This window comes from Octopus bimaculoides, chromosome 16 (assembly GCF_046866305.1).
Source record: "Octopus bimaculoides isolate indiv1 chromosome 16, ASM4686630v1, whole genome shotgun sequence".
NCBI lineage: Eukaryota > Metazoa > Mollusca > Cephalopoda > Octopoda > Octopodidae > Octopus > Octopus bimaculoides.
In genome coordinates, this window is record NC_142943.1 from 9,839,868 (window position 1) to 9,864,758 (window position 24,891).

General features: G+C 36.2%; 1 protein-coding gene across 5 annotated transcripts in view; it reads right to left on the bottom strand.

The window, feature by feature from the left end:
- Positions 1 to 22,048: 22,048 nt before the first annotated feature.
- The window catches only part of LOC106881175 (unconventional myosin-XV), a 329,895-nt gene continuing 327,052 nt past the window's right edge, over positions 22,049 to 24,891 (bottom strand). For all 5 annotated transcript variants that reach the window (XM_089364116.1, XM_052973941.2, XM_052973940.2 and 2 more), the window contains 2 exons: positions 23,380 to 23,514; positions 22,049 to 22,192 (listed from right to left, as the gene is read on the bottom strand). In XM_089364116.1, coding sequence (XP_089220242.1) covers positions 22,097 to 22,192; positions 23,380 to 23,514 — 231 coding nt within the window. In that variant the 3' untranslated portion in view covers positions 22,049 to 22,096. The remainder of the gene's footprint in view (positions 22,193 to 23,379; positions 23,515 to 24,891) is intronic.

Genomic DNA, 24,891 nt, shown 5'->3' on the forward strand with positions numbered 1-24,891 from the left:
TACATATGTCTACTATACACCATTTTAAAATCGTGATTACCAGTGTGTACGTTTGTAAATTGTGTGTGTGTCACGTCCTATAACTGTCTGTCTACTTTTGTAGGGTCTTCCCTGTTACTGTCACATATTGTGAAATTTTAAGATTACGTCAACATTTTCAAATTTAGTATTTTGAAATAATTTTCCCCGTTAAATCCGATTTTGTTATTTGTTCCAGAAAAATGTTACTGTGGTTTTAACTTTAATCAATTTTACCTTATCAGAAAATGGGATTAGCAGTTGATGAATTTACGACGCTATAGTAAAGCTTCACTGTATATATATATATATATATATATATATATATATATATATACTGGCAAAAAACGTGTGTGGGCAGCGAACATAAAAAAATTTCGTCTTACCTCTAGGAAGAACATTAGATAAATGGACAACCCAGAATTGGATAATCTAGTACCTAGGTTTCAAACTCTTCAAATATGTTTATTGTAATTTTGATTAGTCTTCTTCAGCTAGATTTAATGCCAGTATACTCGCCTGTTGTACCACTAATCTCTCTCTCTCCCCTCTCCCCCCTCTCTCTCTCTATATATATATACACACACATACACACACACGACTAGCACACCACCACATAAGACAACATAAGGGGATCTTCAAGCATAGAACAAAATGCCTTGTGGTGTTTCTTCCTACTCTCTGCCTTCTGAGTTTAAATTCCACTGAAGTGAACTTTACCATCCTTTTGACTACTGGAATCAGTAGTATTGTTAACACATCAGACAAGATGACATGTGGTATTTGTTTTTAGTGTGTTCCTATACTGATCTATGTCTTATTTTTAACCCTTTAGCATTTATACCGGTCATATCTGGCCTGGACTCTGAACCTATTTTATGTTCAAACCAGCCAGGTTTGGCCTCTCACACCTACCTGACAATATCATTCTAAAAACAGACAATCACATTACCGAGATCTCAAAACTATGAGTTAATGCAGGATTATTCATTCTAAACAATGTGAATAAATAAGTATTACATTTGACTGAGTAATATGTATGTTTAAAGGGTTAAGAATAGTTTGAAGGAGATTTTGCTGTCATTTCTAGAATGCCAAATGACAATGTGGAACATCCTCAAAAGCTCAGTAGCAGGCCAGCCAACCATCGAATTTTTGTTTTTGTCTCTTTTATATGTTGTGCTTGTCACTTCTACCTTAACACGGAACCCGATTAGATAGTCCACAGTTGATAAGGAACCAAATTAGATTAGTCCACATGATGTCATTTGATGCTGCGGCATTCTATGTTCAGAAAATACCTGAGTCAACATTATTAGTTGTTATTGCTGTTGTTTAGCTCCAAGTCGGACTTGGCACACCTCTGAATCAAAGACATTCCTAGAAGATGGTTGGAATTCCTATGGTTATAGAACAGCTCAATCGAAAATGACATTAACTTATAACAAAATTTCTTACAACTACATAAATTTATCATATTCCTTTCCTCCTTGTTTTCCATTATCTCTCTTTCTCTTTCTGCTCGTTTTCTAGTTTTACTCAAATTTAATCATTTGATATTAATTTAATGATTTTGTTCACCATCTTACCACCCTCAAAATTCTAATTAAAACATAATTAGCTTGTTAAATACCGTACTTAACTCTACTTGACATAACTTTTAATTTAGATATTTTATTTCTGAAGCTGTGTGCGTATGTATGTATGTGTGTGTCGGTGTGTGTGTTTGTCTATGATCATCATTTTTACATCTACTTTTACATGCTTGAATGGTTTGGAATGAGTATTTTTCTTATTGAGGTAGATTTTTTCATATCCAGATGCTCTTCCTGACACTAACCCTCACCTGTTTCCGGTTAAGGTAATATTTCTCCATGGCTAAACATTTTCAGGGAATATTGGAAATGGGTCACTTGCCTATTAAACGTCAAGATGAGACACAAACATACTTTTTCTATCTCTCACCCTTTTCCCCCTTACCCCCCTCTCTCTCCCTCGCTTTCTCTCTCGCTTTCTCCCTCTCTTTCTTTCTCTCTCGCTTTCTCCCTCTCTTTCTTTCTCTCTCGCTTTCTCCCTCTCTTTCTTTCTCTCTCTTTCTTTCTCTCTCTCTATCTTTCTCTCTCTCTCTCTCTCTCTCCCTTTCTCTCTCGCTGTCTCCCTCTCTTTCTTTCTCTCTCTGTCTCTCTCTCTTTCTCCCTCCCTCTCTTTCTTTCTCTCTCTCTTTCTTTCTCTCTCTCTCTCTCTCTCTCTCTCTCTCCCTCTCTCTCTCTCTCTCTCTCTCTCACTGAAGCAGTGACCAATAAAGGTTCTTATATTATTTTGGAATCTTCAAACCCATAAATTGACATCACAGCAGTAGATTTGTGCATGTTGCTCCTTATGTCCCATCATTGTCCTCCTTGTAATGTCTGCTTTTCCATGTGTGGATAGGTGCTTGGATTGGATCAGATGGAATTTGTTGCAGTAGATCTACAGCTGGATACTCTTCCTGTTGCCTACCCTCACTTGTTTCCAAGCAAGATATTTCCTCAGGATGTGACATGATTTTTTTACTGAAAATTAGAAGCAAGCACCACTACTTGTTTAACAGTGACACTCATCTACAAATATCATGTGATGTCAAGATGTCATGACAAGGACACACGGACACACACAAATGCATGTGCACAAATATGCTAGCACACATGCACAAACATGCATTCACACACACACACACACACACACACACACACACACACACACACACAAAATTAATGCTATTATTGTTTAGCCCCAATCCACATTGATCCAGCAGTACTGTGATACTGTGATCAAAGGTATTCCATTCTGTTCTGTTCTTCTCTTTCTTTATAAAATCTGTCCTTAAGATAGAATGTGATATGAGCAAGATTTGGTTACTATTTCTAACAGATTGAATGACCACATGAGATTTCTTCATGGACTTGTAACCGCAAGATTTATGTTATACATATATTTACACACTCTATATTTAATAAAACAAAATAAAATGTCATAAGTCACTATCTGGATAAAGTATTACGAACGCAAATTCTAAAGTGATGCCGTCTGGAATACATTTAACTGACAAATGTGGAGGTGGGGGGGGGTCGTTCACTTTGTAAAGGAACAAATTATATATAGCAATATTTAACATATAATGGGAAGGGCTCTTTTATTTTAACAGAATTTGTTATTTTGTCAATTCAAATCAAGTTGAGTAAATTACCGAGTTTACACTGCCAAGAGCAATTTTTGTTATCAGAAGCAAACAACTATTCACTTTATTCTGTAATAGAATATTCCAGAGACAGTGACTAATTAAATTTGATTTAGATAAATGTATTTAGAAACAATACCTTCAAAGAATTTCTTTACTAAAGAGCCAACACTAAGAAAATAATATATATACATATATATATATACACACACACACACACACAAGGGGTGTATGAAAAGTTTTGAGCCTTGAAGTCTTGTACCTTCATCAGACGTCTTATACCATGTTTTGTTTTTTTGAGGCTCAAGACTTTTTATACACCTCTTGTACATATATATATATAGGTGCATGTGTGGCTGTGTGGTAAGAAGCTTGCTTCACAACTACATGGTTCTAGGTTTGGTCCCACTGTGTGGCATCTTCGACAAGCGTCTCTTGTAGCCTTGGTGGATTTGGCTCATGGAAACTGAAAGAAGCCTGTCACATATATGTATGTATCTATGTATTTATCTATGTATGTGTGTCTTTGTCTGTCGCTAATATTGCTTGACAACCGGTGTTGATGTGTTTATGTCCCTGTAACTTAGTGGTTTAGCAAAAAGAGACCCATAGAATAAGTACCAGGATTAACAAAAAAATAAGTACTGGAGTTGATTCATTCAACTAAAAAAAAACAAATTCTTGAAGTCAGTGCTCCAGCATGGCCACAGTCTGATGACTGAAGCAAGTTAAAAAACAAAGCAAAAGATTCACACACGCACACACATATATTTGTGCCACCAACAGCATTGAAGTTACCAGTTTGCTTCTCCCCTAGTGGTTGTAACACAAAAAAAAAAGCACACAGTACATTAAAGTGGTTGGTATTTGGAAGGATAATCAGCTGTAGGAATCAGACACTAGAGCATGATGCAGTGTTTGGACACATCAGATTGTGTCAAATTGTCTAACCTATGCCAGCATGTAACAAAATTTCATATGTTGGGCCTATAAAGGATTACTATCATTATAATTACTATTGAGGGGGCAAGCTGGTAGAATTGTTAGCATGCTAGACAAGTTGCTTAACAGCATTTCTTCCAGCTTTACATTCTGAGTTCAAATGCCACCAAGATGTACTTTCTTTTCACTTTTACAGGGATACATATACATATCTTTCTTCTTACCTATCTCCCCCTCTCGTTCTGCTTGCTTCTGTTGTCCTTGCTTCCCCACTTCACTGCTATACATATCTCTCTCTTACTCTGTCTCCCTGTCTCTTGTCGTTCACCTTTGTTCAACTTCCTCCCTTTTCCTCTCTCTACCACTCCTTGTTGATCACATGTGACCTGTGGTCACCTCTTCCTTTCTTCCTTCGGCCAGCATAAAGGCAAGACGAACTGCTATCTCTCTCCACTCAAGTTCGTCACTTCACAGCGTTCAGTATCTCCTCTCGTTCGGATTAGCGGCCCTTAGCGTTGTTTTTCACTGTTTATTTTTTCCTGTCTTGTTTTTGTTTGCTACTTTGGAATCCTCTGCTTAGCAGGTTAATCCACTTTGCGAGAAGAGCTATTCTAAGAGCGCGTTCTGCCTCATCTTTGAAACGCCTAATTTGCTTTCTCTCCAGTGCATATCATTTTGTTGTAGTAGTTGATGATATTGCTATGTCAGCCACAGAGTATCACGCTTTCCTGCACTACTTGATTGATTGTGAGGGTGATTTGCCATTACTCTACTCCACCAAACTTTAAAGCACCTCATCAGTAACTCTTGGACGACCAGGCACATTCCTTACGATCATATCTTTAATTTCTCTATGGCACATAATGATGTCAACTTGAATGGTAGACTCTACTACGAGTAGTCTCTCTTTCCCATGCATTCTCTATATTCAAGAATCTCTCATAGTAACAGTGTCATACTGCTTTCTTTTTGGCATGAATGTGAGCAAGTGTGCCATTATCATTCCATAACATATTCTCATGATATATATCTACTTTCTCACACTGCTTAACAATCTGAACCGCTTCACATTTGTGATTCTCATGTTGCAGAACATGTGCAAACTACTTCCTGCCTCCTGATGTCTTTCTTCCTCTTCTCACAAGCTGATATTTTACTTTGCAGCCCATTTCCTGCCAATCTTTTCAAGCCTGTCTTTTAGTCTATGTCTGTATCTGCAGTACTATGCTACCTGTACATCACCCTACATCTGGTTGAGCCTTCCCCCAGCCACAGACTTGGTCTGTGGCCTGCAACAGGGTGTCGTTCAGAAAGTCAGGTTTCCTCTCTGCTATAAGTCTCTATTTCTTTCACCATATTCTTTTACTCTTCTACTTGTTTCAGTCATTTGACTGTGGCCATGCTAGAGCACCATCTTTTAGTTGAACAAATTGACCCTAGGACTTATTCTTTGTAAGCTTAGTACTTATGTTGTTGGTCTCTTTTGCCAAACCACTAAGTTATGGGGACATAGACACACCAACATCGGTTGTCAAGCAAGAGTCGGGGGGAACAAACACACACACAAACATATACATATATATTTATATGATGGGCTTCGTTCAATTTCCATCTACTAAATCCACTCACAAGGCATTGGTCAGCCCAAGGCTATAATAGAAGACAGTTGCCTAAGGTACCATGCAGTGGGAGTGAACCCGGAACCATGTGGCTGGTAAGCAAACTACTTACTACACAGCCAGTCAGAAGTGTCACTTAGAATTTCTCTGAATCTGAAAGGCTGTCAGTTTCCATGTCTTCCTTCTCTAAATTGAGCTAGACAGAGAGGGAGAGAAAGAGAGAGAGAGAGAGAGTGACAGAGAGAGATGATAGTGAGACACGGGCATAGAGAGAGAGATGTCTAGACCAGTGCTATGCAATCGCTATACCGCGGCACACTGGTGTGCTATGCGACGCTCGGGGTCGATAAAGCAAGTACCAGCTGAGCACTGGGGTCCTTAAAATCGACTATCCCCTTCCCCCTGAATTTCTCAGCCTTGTAGCAGAGCCAGCAGAATCATTAGCATGCCGGGCAAAATGCTTAGCGGCATTTTATCTGGCTTTACGTTCAGAGTTCAAATTCCACTGTGGTTGACTTTACCTTTCATCCTTTTGGGGGTCTATAAATTAAGTACCAGTAAAAAAACTGGGGTTGATGTAATTCATTAGTCCCCTTCCACCAAATTTTAGGCCTAGTGTCCAGTAGAAAGGATTATAATAATAATAATTATTATTATTATTATTATTCTGAGTTAAAAACCTTCCAGGGTTGACTATGCCTTTCATCCTTTTGGGATTGATTAAATAAGTATCAATTTAATCATCTTACCCGTACCCATTAAATTTGCTGGCTTTGTGCCAGAATTTAACTTTTATTATTGGCCAGAATCCTTATTGCATCAGACAAAATTCTTCCTGCTCTTTGTGTTCTGAGTTCAAATGTCATCAAGGTCCTTCAGTTTCATTCCTTCAGGCTGAAAGAATGAATACCAGTCGAGCACTGGGGTTGATGTAATCAACTAACCACACTCCTTAACATTAGTGGCCTTGTGCCAAAATTTGAAACTATTATTAGCAATATCTGAAATGAAGACGGCAAGATATTAATATGTTTAAGATATTTTGATAGCTTCAAATCCTCCAATGTATTTCAATGAAACTAATAAATCTTTCGTTATATTCTTTTTGATACAGTTCTAGAGTTGAGACTGAAACATGAGAGACTGGCTCTCAATTTTGTTGAAAGTCTCTATAAACAAAGTAGGCTGTGTTTAGACAAATGATTAAGAATTTTATAATTTGTTTAGGCCATTGTATATAAGATAACTTTTAGGCTCATGTCTGAAAGGAAAGATGATTATTTTTCTGTTGGGAACATTAGTAAATGTAAGCTTTACATCAAACATTCTCCTTTTATTTTTTTCATGAGGGAGAAGACAAAAAGAAGTATCTCTGTTGATGGCACCTATCAACAAAACATCTTAATATGTCTGAAATGTCAAAAGGAAATTATTCTAAATACACCCATCTTCAACTTTTATATGTTATTTATATAATTGTGTTTTCGTCTAATGTATGTGGTTTTTCATTTCATTTTCATTAAGAAATATATATTTCTACATTTCTGATATATTTTATTAGTCAGAAGATTGCTCTTTTGACATTCTTCCACAAGGAATTTAATTTTGTTGGAGCCAGAAGTTCCAGTGTTCTTGCTGACTTCTCAAACTTGTACAAAGCTAATTATATTTCCCAGCACTGAATATCAACAGACTCTAGCAGTGCCCATTATTATTCACTCAGTTGTTATCTTTTATTATCAGTTTTCACTCTGGCATTTTTACCTTCTTTAATTAATTTATGAATTGCACCAGTTTGACAGGATGAATGTCCTTTTCTCTCTTTTATATCTATAGCCATCCTCCGCATAAAAAGGACGTCAATAGGAAAAATAAGTTTTGTGTTAGGCTTCCACATTATGGAAAGATTTTTCAGAAACACTTGTAATATAAGGGGATTCTCATACATTCACATTTAGAATCATCATCATCATCATTTAACATCTGTTTTCCATGTTGATGTGGATTTAACAGTTTGATGGGAACTGGCCAGTTGGAGAGCTGCACCAGGCTCCAATTGTCTGATTTGGCATAATCTCAATGGCTGGATACCATTCCTAATGCCAACCACTTTACGGGGTGTACCAGGTGCTTTTTACGTTGTATCATGCTATTACATGGCACCAGTACCAGTGGTATCATGTGCCACTGGCACAAGTGCTTTTTACATGGCACCAGCCTTATACAAATCGAAATTAGCCCTGGTTCTCAAATCATACTTTATTTCATTGACCCTGGAAGAATGAAAAGCAAAGTTGATCTCAGTACAATAGGAACTCTGAATGCTAAATTCCCATAACTAAACACCACTGGGCATTTTATCTGATGCTCTGGCAATTCTTATAATTCACTAAGTCAATGTTGAATTATGTACAAACCACTGAGAGTTAAATCTCTGTTGTGGCTCTGTCGAGTCTACTATGTTTTCTTGGATAAGTATTAATAGATAAGCATTACATAAAGGAAATTATTCAACTGCGACTGTTCAGGTCTTTAGACACCAGCCCTCTTATATTACTGGTGTGCTTTTCATTTCCAGTTTTGAAGAACAGGAACCACTGTGACTGAAGAAGTATCTAGATGACCATTCTATTTTTAATAACTCCAGTGTGGAATGAGAGCTAAAGAGAGTGATGCTGTTTTACCTGTTGCCATGCTAGGAATAGCAACCAAATCTATCATTCTTACAAAAAAAGAACACTTTAGAGAATGTAGTCTTAGGCTAAGGACTTTAAACATGCATTTTATGAGCGATTCTGACTAAAAGCATCTGACAAAACCAAGATTGTGCAGCTGTCTTCTTGCAACTGTTGAGATCATTAGAGATATATATGCTTTGTGGACATTTCTGGAGCTAAACAAGAACTGATCTGTGAGACACTCTTATGGACAACCTGACATTGATATATTCAGGTTGCTTGTTCAGCTGGCCCACTGAATGCTTAGTATGATAAAGGTGGATGGTGTATTTTATTTGGATAAATCCAAGCCCACCTAAATGGATCTTAGATGCACTAACTCTGAATTAAACACAGACATGTTTATCAGAGGGTTTGATGTTCACTGTATTAGATTTATTCACATTAACATAACTACTCTCCCTGTCATCACATTACATATTTCCAATTTTCCTTAAGTGGGACTCCAAAATTAATTAATACTGTGTGTATATAGGCTTTTAGAATAAAATTTGGTAAGATATTGAAAGAAGCTCATCATATATATATGTGTGGTGTGTGTGTATTTGTGAGTCTGTGTTTGTCCCTCCCACCATTGCTTGACACCAGTGTTGGTGTGTTTACATTCCTGTAACTTAGCAGTTTGGCAAAAGACACCATTAAAATAAGTGCTAAGCTTACAAAGAATAAGACCTGGGGTCGACTTGTTTGACTAAAGGCAGTGCCCCAGCATGGCCACTGTCAAATGACTGAAACAAGTAAAAGATTAAGAGAATGAATCAACCCTGGTAATTATCTTTTTTGAAAGCCTTTTACTTTTTCTACCAGTCTTTTTTATCAAGCTGTTAAGTTATAGGGATGTAAACACACCAACACCGGTGGGGACTGACACATACCCCCCCCCCCCACACACACATGTATATGAGTGGTTTCTTTCAGTTTCCGTCTACCAAATTCACTCACAATGCTTTGGTTGGCCCAAGATGCTATGTAGTGGGACTGAACCTGGAACCATGTGGTTGGGGAGCAAGTTACTTCTTACCACAGAGCCATGCCTGTTTTTTAATTAATTTTATAACGGAAAATATTTTAACACTAACATTTATATAAAGTTATTTCTATAAAAACTGTTTTAAGATTGAAAATTGTATTTTAAGCATTTTTGAGGATTTAAGATTCTAGCAGTCAATAAAAAACAAAAAACTGTACAAAAATATTTCTTGGAAGAAATGTCAGCTCAAAAAGAGAATGGTTTACATTTGAAGAACTAAAGCAGACTCAATTCCATTTAGTTTTACTGATAATTGGTTGATTGCTGGGAGCATTTGGAAGTTAATGAGCATAAGGGAGAGACGTGTCATTGAAGCAGAAGAGATAATTACAATATTGATTCAGTCATGTATGTGGTCATTGTATACATGTGTATATATAAGTATATATATATATATGTGTGTGTATATGTATGTGTGTGTATATGTAAGTATATATATGTGTGTGTGTGTATATGTAAGTATGTATATATGTGTGTGTGTATGTGTGTGTATGTGTAGGTATGCGTATGTGTGTATATGTAGGTGTATATATATGTATATGTAGGTATATATGTGTATGTATAAATATGTGTATATGTGTCTGCATGCACATGTAAATATATGTATGTGTATATGTATGTGTGTGTGTACACATGTAGAAATGTATACGTGTGTGTGTGTGTATACATGTATGTGTGTGTGTACACATGTAGATATATATTTGTGTATATATGTGGGTGTGTGTGTCTGTGTGTGTAGATAAAAGAATACTGACTTCCTATAACGGCACATAAAAATGTTTGGATGTATGTATGTATAATCAATGGCTCTAGAGCTGTGGTAAACTTCTATTGAGTAGAGTTTAGTTCTACAGGTTCGATTCCAGACCTAATTCTCTTCCCTTCTTCTACCTGTAACATGTGACTGAGATCTTCAGCCTGGAGCAGGATCGACTTTGCTCGTCTTAATATGGAAGGTCTTATGCTTAGTTAAAGGACATTTTCATGTGTTTGTTCAATGGCAAAATTTAAATCATTGTAAACAAAACAACCTCCCCACCACAATCTCTTTCCAAATAAATTTTATATGTCCCTTAGCCCAATATGGGCCCTGATCAAGCAGACCAGCAATGACCATCCTGTTCCACCACCACCAAGCACAGTGAATCTAGAGCACTTTTAGTGTGTACTTGTCCAATACAGTAGAGTATGATAGGATGGAGATTTGACTATCATTTCTAGTAGGTTAAGTGATTTATTATATAGACTGTCTATTGACTTATGTCTTGTGTGTGTGTGTGTGTGTGTGTGTGTCTATTCATATTGAACAGTGTTGGTAAATCGAGCAGATCCAGAAATAGTTAAAAATGTCTTCAAGAATTAGATTTCATCTCTTGCTTGTTTCAGTCATTAGCCTGCAGCCATGGAGGATTTTAACTGAATGAATCATCCCTTCCTCTGCCACCCAGTACTTTTCTTTCTTTAAAGCTGGTACTTATTCTATCAGTCTCTTCCACTGTAGTAGAAGACACTTGCCCAAGGTGGAACTGAGCCCAGAACCATGTGGTTGGGAAGCAAGCTTCTTACCACACAAGGCTAGGTATTGAGAGGGTAAAGTATGAAGGAACGGGTAGGAAAAGAATTCTTGCTGCAGAGGAGATACATGGTTACCTTGCATAATATAAAAATGGGTGGAAATAATCAGGGTGGAGCAAAGTTGAAATATTTTGAAAGGAAATGCACTGATACCCTCATTTATGTTCACTTTCCATGTTGACATGAAAAACGGATGTAAATATTTTTAATTCTTTCCTTTCTGTTATAAACACTTTATTCTGTGCATAAACTCGTAATATTAATTTCCAACAACAGACCTCAAGTGACTTTAGAAAGTTAAAACTATCATTTTATCAACAAAGTTTCCTTCCACATACTCCTCTGATGATAATGATACTTAGCAACATTCATCTCTATCAAAATACATATTCCATTCGTCTGTAGAGGAAGGTTACAGTTCTGTCCACATATTTTAGTTGGAACTACTCCCAACTAAAGGTCACCCTTACCTTGTTGAAGCTGATATTTCTCTTTCATTCTTAAAACCCAAGATATTTTAATTCTAAAGTAAATACTAATTTTTAGTATTTCATAAGGCTTGAACTCATTACCAGTTTCTATTTACCAAATCCACTCACAAGTCAGCCTGAGGCTGTAGTAGAAGACACTTGCCCACTGTGCCATGCAGTGGGACTCAGCTCAGAATCATGTGGTTGGGAAGTAAGCTTCTTAGCACACAACCATGCCTGGTAAAAATAATTTAATTTCTTTTTCACTCAAGTTAACAAGTAAAATTTTCTTCCAAAACTTTCATTCATTGCCAAAAGTCCCTTAAAAACATTACCTTCGATCTCTGGTTTACCTCTGTATTATTTCTCTTTCATCTCTTCCACTGTTTCTGCATAATTACAAAATGGATCTTGTATGTAGTTGCCTGATGTGCTAGAAATAGCAGCCTAATCTTCCTTAGATCATATTGTATTCATCCTCATTTAACACCCATGTTCTATGCTGGCATGGGTTGGATAGTGATGGATCCAAGGACTGCATCAAGTTCCAGTATCTGCTTTGGTATGGTTTTTATGGATTAATGCCAACTGTTTAACAACATGTATATATATATATATATATATATATATATATATATATATATATAGCATCATACAACGTGGAAGACAATTGGAGATTTCTGCGGGACAACCTGTTGAAAGCCACCGACCAGATTTGTGGGTGGTGTAAGGTCCCCTCCCAACCCAGAGTAACGTGGTGGTGGAACAAGGAGGTAGACAGGGCTATTAGACAAAAGAAACAAGCTTGGAAGGACTGGAAGAACGGTGGTAGCAGGGAATTGTACCAATGTGCCAGAAGGGAGGCTAGGCGACAGGTTTATTTAGCCAGAGGGGAAGCAGATAAGGAAAGATTTGCCAATGTTCTGCGCCGTGAGGACCAAAGACTCGAGGTATTTCGGGTTGCAAGACAGTGTAGGAGAGAGAATAGTGATGTTGTAGGAGAGAAATGTGTTCGCATGGATGATGGTACGCTTGCATTAAATGAGGATGCAAAGAAAGAGGTCTGGAGATGCCACTACGATAGATTGCTTAATAAAGAGAATGAATGGGAGAAAGAGAGCCTGCCTTATGTCGACCCAATAGAGGGACCAGCTATCCGAGTTGATAGTACCAGGGTAGATAAAGCAATTAAGAGTATGAAGACCGGGAAAGCCCCCGGCCCATCAGGAATCACTGCAGAGATGCTCAAAATATCTGGCAGTGTTGGCTATAGCCTAGTCACCCGTATTACGAACCAGGTGATACACGAAGGAGTCATACCCTATGACTGGTGTAGCAGCATCATAGTCAACTGCTACAAAGGTAAAGGGGACGCTTTAGATACAAATAATTACAGAGGCATCAAGCTGTTAGATCAGGTTATGAAAGTTACAGAGAGGGTCATAGCCCAACTAATTAGGGAGCGAATCAATTTAGATGAGATGCAGTTTGGGTTCGTGCCAGGTAAAAGCACTACTGATGCCTTATTTCTAGTGAGACAGTTGCAAGAGAAATACCTAGCCAAGGATAAACCTCTGTACCTGGCTTTCGTTGACATGGAGAAAGCCTTTGACAGGGTCCCCCGATCCCTTATCTGGTGGTCAATGAGGAAACTTGGGATAGAAGAATGGCTAGTGAGAGCTGTGCGAGCCATGTACAGAGATGCGGCCAGTAAGGTGAGGGTTGGAAATGAGTACAGCAATGAATTCCGGGTAGAGGTAGGGGTCCACCAAGGTTCCGTCCTCAGCCCCCTATTATTTACCATAGTCCTCCAGGCAATCACAGAGGAGTTCAAGACAGGTTGCCCCTGGGAGCTCCTCTATGCTGATGACCTTGCCCTAATTGCGGAGTCACTATCAGAACTAGAGGAGAAGTTTCAGGTGTGGAAGCAAGGTCTAGAATTGAAGGGCCTTAGAGTCAACCTAGCTAAAACCAAAATCCTAATAAGTAGGAAGGTAGATAAAACACAAACCCCTTCAGGTAGATGGCCCTGCTCAGTATGTAGAAAAGGAGTAGGTAGTAACTCTATAAGATGTACCCGGTGCAAGCTATGGACACATAAGAGGTGCAGCAACATCAAAGGCAGGTTAACTAGCAAGTTAGTTTTTGTTTGTGGCAGATGTTCAGGTGCAATAAAGACTGCAAACAAACAGGAAACAACTTCTATCTCATTCCAGGGTGAAAAACTAGAGGTAGTCGATAGCTTCCGCTATCTGGGCGACCAAGTTAGTAGTGGGGGTGGGTGCGCTGAAAGTGTAGCTGCTAGAATAAGAATAGCCTGGGCAAAGTTTAGAGAGCTCTTACCCCTGCTGGCGACAAAGGGACTCTCACTCAGAGTAAAAGGCAGACTGTATGACGCATGCGTACGAACAACCATGCTACATGGCAGTGAAACATGGGCTGTAACTGCTGAGGACATACGTAAGCTCGCAAGGAATGAAGCCAGTATGCTCCGTTGGATGTGTAATGTCAATGTGAATACCCGTCAGAGTGTAAGTATCTTGAGAGAAAAGCTGAACATTAGAAGCATCAGTTGTGGCGTGCAAGAGAGACGATTGCGCTGGTATGGACATGTGGTGAGAATGGAGGAGGATAGCTGCGTGAAAAAGTGCCACACCCTAACAGTTGAGGGAACCCGTGGAAGAGGTAGGCCCAGGAAGACCTGGGCTGAGGTGGTGAGGCAAGACCTTCGTACATTGGGCCTCACCGAGGCGATGACTACGGACCGAGACCTTTGGAAATGGGCTGTGCGTGAGAAGACCCGGCAAGCCAAGTAAGATCGTTGCCAGTGCCCCTGGACTGGTTCTTGTGCGGGTGGCACATGAGATGCACCATTTTGAGCGTGGCCGTTGCCAGTACCGCCTGACTGGCTCCTGTAGGATTTTCGAGCGAGATCGTTGCCAGTGCCCCTGGACTGGCTTGTGCGGGTGGCACATAAAAGACACCATTTCGAGCGTGGCCGTTTTCGTGCAGGTGACACGTAAAAGCACCCACTACACTCTCTGAGTGGTTGGCGTTAGGAAGGGCATCCAGCTGTAGAAACTCTGCCAAATCAGACTGGAGCCTGGTGTTGCCATCCGGTTTCACCAGTCCTCAGTCAAATCGTCCAACCCATGCTAGCATGGAAAGCGGACGTTAAACGATGATGATGATGATGATGATGTCAGTAAATAGTGGGGTTGTGTTAACCGTACGTGGAGAAATAATAGGAAAATGAAGAATAAGGCAGAATGCTAAATTGGAAGCATGTTTTAATAAAGATTTCTAACCGGCTTTCATTGCGAAGCAAATTTTCAAGAAGGAGAATGAAAATGTTTTTTACAAAGAAGTACAAAATGAAGAAAATAATATATAAAAAAAATAATATATAAAAAAATAACTATACCAATACATTATATTGTCTTTGAGCTTTTGAAGTTCAATAGTAGTTCATGTATATAATGGTTGGAAATATAAGGATGCATGAGAATTGAGAGTTGTGTTAGGTTTAAAAAAGGGTTAAAAGTTTGTGTTAAGCAGGAAGTGTGGTGTCAAAAAGGAAGTGTGTGTAAGGGGGTCAAAACAGGAAGTGTGTTGAAAAAGAGTTCATAACTCCAACTAAAAACATTTTCATTCTCCTTCTTGAAAATTTGCTTCGCAATGAAAGCCGGTTAGAAATCTTTATTAAAACATGCTTCCAATTTAGCATTCTGCCTTATTCTTCATTTTCCTATATATATATATATATATATATATATATATATATATATAAAATTAATCAAAGGACATATCAAGTATGTCTACCTGATAGAAATAAGTCAAAACTCTTATTTAAATTGCCAAAATACACTGATAATAACTACAGAGATCAAACGTCTGAAGGCAAATGGGCTAAGACAATCTTCCAATGTACATTAAGTATTTAAACTCACGTGGACCAGTTTCTACACTGGCAAAAATAACCTCAGCTTCATGAACATGTGTTACCATGATAGAGACTCTCAACCCATCGCGTTGAAGTCTGCACTGCAACTGACTCGTTTTGCACCAAAATCATGGCAGCCATCAGTGTGAAAATAGTTTCAATACAGAGCAAATAAATCACAAGAAAAAAACAATTCACAAAAAAATAATTTGCAAAGATACTAGATAATAACAGAATCAATGGTATCTTAGCAAATTATTTTTTTGTGAATTATTTGCTCTGTAACGAAATTATATATATATATATATATATATATATATATATATATATATATTTATTTATTTATTTATTTATTTATTTATTTTAGTGTCACTGGCACCAGTGAGGTTTCCATGCAACTCACAAGACAATGAAACCTGAAGCTTTATGTTAAAGTATGCAAGAAGTGGAAGGGGCAGGAGAGGCGGTTCTTGTTTTAGAGACGCTATATAGCTGTGGTCCTAGACATACTGTCTGAAAAAAAAAACGGTAGGATTGTCATGCTTCGAATGCCTTTGCTCATTAGTCTACTCGATCAAGGCTTAGTTGCAACCAAACAACTTCACCGTCCTCACAATAAACCAAAATCTCCTCTCAATCACACCTTTCTCATCTTAAAAGGGAAATGAATAACACATTGATAATGTAGCCCTAGTTACAGTAAGCATGAAAAAATATGGGATCATTGTGGTTTGAATGATCATTTGAACATAAACTTGCTCAATGAAGAAACAACTACAATCCCACCCACTTTCACCAAACAGACTGTCTGGCTTCCATGTCACCAGGGAGCTTTCATTTTTCTCTTGATTCCTGATCTCACTTTAACTTGAAATATAAACCTAACATCAATTGTATCAATATGATGTCATCAAGTTTAGTTTGAGACTGCAATTAACTTAATGAGGCTCTGTAAAGCATGGATGCTAATTGACAATGGTTATTCCACTCCAGAACTTACTAGACTTGAACAATGAATGGGTGTAGAATGAAAATTTAACTACTACCTTAATATATACCAACATGACTAAGTGCACTAGAAACCGAAACCTATTAGTTTCTCTCTGCAGTTTTGGATACATTTGTGTTGTTAAAATGATAGTTTTACAAAAATAAAAACATTAATTGAAACTTTTAAGTAGATATTATATTTCTTTTATATTTACTAATTATATGTTAATGTGAGTCAGTGGTTATCAACCATTGTTTTTACCTATGGACCCCTGTCATTTCTATTTTACTCTACTGGTCCCCTCTAGCGATACAATGTTTTAAAAAAACTTCTCTGTGTTTTTGATCTTATATTATAAAAGAGAAGCTGATCTCCATCTGCCTGTCTGTCTGTCACAACATTCATGTAGGAGGGAAAAAGTGGAGTAAGCCCCCATTACAACCTATATTTAGGGGGTAAGAAGGAAGGAGAAAAAATTGTGAGAGAAATGCACTGAGAGAGAGAGAAAATGCATGTGTATGTGAAAGACAGATAGGTAGTGTTGTCCACCATAGTAACTAATAAGCTTTGATTTAAAACATTGGAATTTTAAGAATCTTAATTAAAAAAATAAAATTAAACACTGTAGTTTTATATTATTTATTGATGTAAAATGTTAACTGTACAAATATAGTTGAGTTGAAGTACACTGAAAATATACATTAATGTAGAAATATATTGTGCAAAAATATGCTTAGTATTTGGACATGGTAAAAATAATCTTTCAGTGAATATAAAATATATATTAATTTTATTTTTGTTCAATAGAAAGGACATATTTTTTTTTTTGAGGCGTGGGGATAGAATTGACAGGAATATTTTTGGTACATGTGTTTCACTAACAAATTATCAATAGCTTTAATGTATCAAATGGCTGATAATTAGAAGTCAGATCACATTTTTTCTTTTATGATTTTGTTTAGCAAAAAGTGGTTTCCACAATTGAAAATAAAAAAAAAAAACCTTGTGTTGAGAGCAAATAAATATATAAAATAACAGTAAAAGCAATGGGTCCCAAAAAATGAGTTGAGCATGGACCTTCAAATCAAACACACAATGACAACAACCCGTATATCTTCTACGCTTTCTTTTTTTTTTTTTCATAAACATCTTGGGTTTTTTTCTTTCTTTTTCTGTGAATTAACCTAACCATAATACTCATTTACTCATTAATACTACAGAATGTTAGGAATACAGCTTCGAGGTCTTCAAACTGTAGAAAATTTACATTATGGTCTTTGTGGGGGGAAAGAATGTGGTACCAGACCAGACCAGTTTTATTTATGTGTTGAAAATTTTCTGTCCCTTATTTTAGACCATAAATGTAATTTTAATAGCGAAAAAAATAAAACAACAAAAAAACCCCAAAAGTGTTATTCTTTCATAAGATTGACTTTTGGTTACTATTTTCAAACTGCATCCATATCATAGTGAGAATGGTTCTGCAGTATAACATTTATTTAATTCAAAGAATACTAGCTTTGAAGATACAAAATAACACATATCGTGTTTATCTTTTAATTAATTGTTATTGTAAAAATATCTCCAGCAGATCTTACTAAAGGACTACAGTTAAATAGTATGTGACATGAAGGATATATATATATATATATATATATATATATATACATACACACATACACAAAGTATGGTGATTTAAATGATTAGGTGTGCTAGGTAAGTGCTGTAATGGATTACTGGGGTTCCAAGGTTATAACCGAGATTGTAGTTATGGAGCCATTGCAGATTTCCGATGCAGTGGATATATAATTGTTAAACAGGATGTCAAACATGAAGGCTGTTTCTGGGATATCCCTGAGTATGGGATATTCCATCATCAGAGACAAATTGGGGAAAAAATATGGAAAATGAGAATGGTATATATCAATAAGATGACAGCATAGAGGAAGGGAGTAAAAGAATAAGATGGAAAGAAAGAAGAAAAAAGAAGCATAAAAGTTCATACTTCAATTTTTCTTGGGATGTCTACTATATCAGGACTTTATCCCACATGGATCTCTGCAGGATTGCACCTAAGGACTCATACTTTGGTTTCTATAACTTCAGAAAGTTGAACTATGAACTTCTATGCTTCTTTTCTCTTCTTTCTCTCCATCTCCTTATTCTTTTACTCCCTTCCTCTACATTGTCATCTTATTGATATACATCATTCTCATTTTCTATATTTTTTCCAAATTTATCTCTGATGACAGAATATCCCATACTCGGGGATATCACAGAAACAGCTGTAATATTTTGAATTTCATCCTGTAGTAATATTGTATATGACTTGAGATGTTTGCCTTACCTTAATGTTTGACGTCCTGTTTAACAATTATTTATATATATATATATATATATATATATATATATATATATATATATATATATATATTTGAAGGAACTTTTCATGGCACCTGTGTATATCTTACATGCACGTGTGTTATCCATTTGGACTTTGGTCCTATATACAATTCCTTTCACCAGACAATTTCCTTCTAAAGGACAGCAACTTTGGTCTTTACAGTTGCATTTAGTTTTGTTATTTATTTCAGCACCATTGGCTTTACTAATGGTCTTTATTACCCTTAAAGGGTTGACTTCTTGCTTCGATATTCACCATTTTGTATAAGTTACCATTTGTTTTTTTTTTATTTGTATCTGTAATACTATTTGAAAGTAGTCTGTTGTGAAGGTTTTTTCCTACTGTGTATAAGGTTTTTGTCTTGTCGGACTTCATGGAAATTTTATCTGAATTCCTAATATTTTTAATATTGTCATTCATAGTTTTCTGGAGTGTGTTACTGATTTTACGAAATTTAATCTAACAAGTGTGAAGAGGTCCTTTTCGAAAGGTTCTAATTCCATGATTGGTGGTAGATTTTTCGTAGATTTAAGTCCATACCTATTTGTGTTATTTTGTTGCTCTTTCTTGTCAAAGAAATGTGCCCACCGCAAATATGAAATAGAAGCAGCACTAAGGTAATAAACATTATCGACCATATATACTTAACGTATATGCTTAATGTATTTACAACAACAAATTGCAACCTACCACCAAATACACAAAGCATATATGTTAAATAGATGTGGTCGATTATGTTTACACACACATTAATTATACTTTTACAAGAAGAGTAGTAACAGTGACTTTGGACAGACTGCTGAAAGTTAGCTCGCTGAAACTTTGAAGTCACTGTCACTGTTCTTTTTGTAAAAGGTTTAATATGTATTCTACAAAAAGTACTACTCAGCATAAAAACAAACATACTTATATGTAAAATTCAGATACATATTTTTGAAAGAGGAAAAAGAAGACACTTATAAAATTAGTTTTTCCTTATATTAAGCTCATTCATCATTGTATGATGTATGCATGTATGTGTGATATCATTTACTCTTTCATGAGATGGACATTTTCTGTTAAAAGATGTAGAAAGATCTATATATATATATATAAAAAAAAAAAACAGTTGTGGAAATTAAAAGTGAATTATCCATTGCATTACCTGTAAATTCCACAATTAACCTTTCTGTGATGATTTTTTTCCTTTTTTTTTTTTTACTAAAGCAGTCCGTTACATAGAGCAGTCATGGAATATTCTTTGCACCAAGTGTACTTTTATATATAAAGTATGATATGATTAAATAATTATTTCTCCCACCCATTTTAGCCCCTTGGAATAATTGGTCGTACTTGTCTGTTTAAATGTCTACTACATATTAATATTACTTCTAGAAATGTCTTTTTTCTTTTAATTAATTGTAACCATAAGAATTTTGTGTTAGCAATGATATTGTTGTTAAATATAATCAATAAACATTGTTTCATTGTATAATATTAGTTTCATTATGCAACATGAAATCACAGCATTTTTTTTTTTTGTCAAATATGAAAATATTACAATTTCTTTTAGTATGTTTATAATGCTAATCATTAAATTTCTTTACTATAAATTTTCTTTTCCCCTACACCAACTTACATTCAACATCTGCAAATAGAGATGTTGTTATTATTAATAAATAAATTTTATATATGAAAATATTGAGTGAAAAAACAGGGAAAAAATTTTGTTCTGTCATTCATTTCTTTGGAATGTGTTTGAGGGTGGGATGGCTCTTTTCACAACAATATATCAAAGACAGGAAACTCTTCTATTAAGTAGTGATGATTAATTTAAAATTTTCTCAGATGCATATATATATATATATATATATCATAAATATAAGGGATTAGCAATTGAGTTGCTTCTCCAACATACTGAAAATTCAGAAACAGCAGTGAATTTTCAGTATGTTGGAGAAGCAACTCAATTGCTAATCCCTTATATTTATGATGATAAATGGTCTTACCGATAAAGGTTTATTTCATACTGAACTACTTGGCAAAATTGTTAATTGTTAATTCTATTATTAATTGACGATTCCCTGCCCTCATTTCTTATATATATATATGTATGTATATATGTTTTCTTTTTATGTTAAGCGGCATCGATTTTTACAGTTCAGTAAATAATAGTATTTTATAAGCTTATAGCTTATAAGCAATTACCATGCAATGACTAAAGATACCAGTCTAATAATGGGGCATATAAGCTCACAACGGAAAAAAAAGTAGCTGTTCTTGTATGATGGGACGTGAACCCACATCAATTTGATTTCACGACAAGTATGAAGTGGGAAAATACTTTTTTCTGTTCAGGGCTTATATGCTCCATTAGACTAATTTCTTTAGTCCTTGCATGATGATCGCTTATAAAATATTAATACATATGTATGTATATATGTGTATAGATATGTGTGTGTATACGTACATGTATGTGTACCTATGTGCATACGTACGTATGTATGTGTGAGTGTAAGTGCATATGTACATGGGTCTGTATGTTCGTATGTATGTATGTACATGTACGTATATATGTACGTACGTATATATGTATGTATATACATACGTACGTATGTAGATGTATGTACGTATATACATATCTTTGTTCTTATCTGTATATTCGTATGTCTAAGTACATGTATATATACGTTTATATACATGCATACACTAAGTATATACACACATTAGTATATATACATGTGTATATATATGTCTATATGTATAAGTATATATTTATACATATATATACGCACACATATACTTATAAGTATATATACATGTATAAGTATATATACGTATGAGTATATATACATACAAGTATATATATGTATGTATATATATATATGATTATATATGTATATGTATATATACGTATATGTATGTATCTATATATACACACTTATATATTTATATATATATTTACTTATACATATATCATCTACGTTTGACATCTGCCAAGCATGTGTACATATACTTATACGTTTATATATATGTGCACGTATATATACTGATATGAAAATACACACACTCACACATATATCGATACATATATACAAATATATAAACACGCATATACATACATATATACACACACACACACACGTCCAGTAGCAAATGTCGGCTGTCTTTCAGGAAGGAACTGATGGTTGTAATGAACCCTGTCTCTTCTTCTTTAAGTTTATTACAGACATATATTGGCCAATTAAGTTTGAGATGGCTGTGCACTGCAACAGAAAGAAAAAAAAGATATGATAAAACATGATTCTTATTGTTACTATATTTTGTGAATAATTTCTAGAACTAGGACAATCTCAAATTGTCTTTCAATGAAAAAAAACATTGACGAAAATAGAAAGAAAAATACAATAACCCTCTCTGTGTGGGGGCATTCTTTTAAATGAAGCTATTCAGGAGAGGATAGATTATGACACAAGGTACAGGTGAGCTTTTTGGCCCCCAACTTGAACCCCTTAGACTGCTGCATTATTGTTATTGAGTGGGGAAACTGACCAGCAGTCCTATTGTATTTAGGGAATGAGAAATGGCTGGTATTTCTGATCAGACTACACAATTACTTCCATGGCTGCAGTTGCAATGCATTGCAACTGTGGTTAGGGCTGAGAGTGGCTCGTTTCTTTGATTTATCTTGTTGAATGTTTTTTTTTTTTTACTTGTTTTTAGTCATAAGACTACGGCCAGGATGGGGCACTACCTTGGAACTTTATCAGTCTTTTTCTGAACTGCTAAGTTATGGGGATGTAAACACACCAACACCGATTTTCAAGTGGTAATGGGGGGGGGGGGCGGACACAGACACAAAGACACACACATAGATATATATTGATATGTATATATATATATATATGGGCTTTTTTCAGTTTTCTTTAACCAAATCGACTCACAAGGCTTTGGTTGGTCCAAGGCTATAGTAAGGTGCCATGCAGTACAACTGAACCCAGAACCATTGGCTGTGTGGTAAGAAGCTTGCTTCCCAGCCACCTCTACCTTGTTTTCAACTCTCAACACATTTTGTGTGTGATCTGAAGGCATTAGGTACTCAATTGTAAGGCTGTAAGTTTTATTACTAGACCAGGTAGCATGCTGTATTTGCAAGCAAGGCACTTCATGTTGTTTTGCCTTAGTCTACCCAGATGAAAATGGATACCAACACCAGCAACTCAGAATTAAATTTGTGAAAGACTAGTATCACATTCTGAGCGTGTCATGTATTCACAGATGTAGAGATAACTTCCAGCTTAGTGAACCAGTAGGCTTGTAAAGTAAATACAACTTTCAATGTGACAAACAATTCATTGTCAGAAAGTAGAAATGGGAAGAAAAAAATAATCATAGAAATTTTAAAACTGAAGAAAGATTTGTGTATCCTAATAAAACAAAAGAAATTACTTACTTCGTCTGTTTCAACCCTGGATATTTTCTGAGCCATCAAATTACCCAACTTCATGTCCAGGAAGCTTCTGTTATTTTCTGAATTGTAACGCCGGGTTGAGAGTATTTCACTGAATTCATAGGATACAATTGTTTTCTGAAAAAAAAAGAAAATATACATCAGAAGGAATGAGTTTGTTTGGCACCCCCATCACTACCATCTTTATCTTTATCCAACCATAAAAACCATATCAAAGAAGATTTTGTAGTTTGATGCAGCAATGTAGCTCATTGTATATAGAGTCAATAAATGGGATTGAGAGATGCTTAATATACAGCACTTAGTAGCATTGAAATAATTCGAACTTCTCCCCCTGTCTTTGGTGTCTGTGTAAATTTGCTGTCAATAGAGGAATATATATTCATTCATGAATATTCATCGTTTGAATATTTTTACTCTTTCTTTTCTCTCTACTTACATGTGTATATTATGTATTTTGTATATTAAGCCCAAGCGGTTTTGTTTTTTCTTTTTGCATCATTATCTACAGTATATAGTCATACCCTATGACTGGTGTAGCAGCATCATAGTCAACTGCTACAAAGGTAAAGGGGACGCTTTAGATACAAATAATTACAGAGGCATCAAGCTGTTAGATCAGGTTATGAAAGTTACAGAGAGGGTCATAGCCCAACTAATTAGGGAGCGAATCAATTTAGATGAGATGCAGTTTGGGTTCGTGCCAGGTAAAAGCACTACTGATGCCTTATTTCTAGTGAGACAGTTGCAAGAGAAATACCTAGCCAAGGATAAACCTCTGTACCTGGCTTTCGTTGACATGGAGAAAGCCTTTGACAGGGTCCCCCAATCCCTTATCTGGTGGTCAATGAGGAAACTTGGGATAGAAGAATGGCTAGTGAGAGCTGTGCGAGCCATGTACAGAGATGCGGCCAGTAAGGTGAGGGTTGGAAATGAGTACAGCAATGAATTCCGGGTAGAGGTAGGGGTCCACCAAGGTTCCGTCCTCAGCCCCCTATTATTTACCATAGTCCTCCAGGCAATCACAGAGGAGTTCAAGACAGGTTGCCCCTGGGAGCTCCTCTATGCTGATGACCTTGCCCTAATTGCGGAGTCACTATCAGAACTAGAGGAGAAGTTTCAGGTGTGGAAGCAAGGTCTAGAACTGAAGGGCCTTAGAGTCAACCTAGCTAAAACCAAAATCCTAATAAGTAGGAAGGTAGATAAAACACAAACCCCTTCAGGTAGATGGCCCTGCTCAGTATGTAGAAAAGGAGTAGGTAGTAACTCTATAAGATGTACCCGGTGCAAGCTATGGACACATAAGAGGTGCAGCAACATCAAAGGCAGGTTAACTAGCAAGTTAGTTTTTGTTTGTGGCAGATGTTCAGGTGCAATAAAGACTGCAAACAAACAGGAAACAACTTCTATCTCATTCCAGGGTGAAAAACTAGAGGTAGTCGATAGCTTCCGCTATCTGGGCGACCAAGTTAGTAGTGGGGGTGGGTGCGCTGA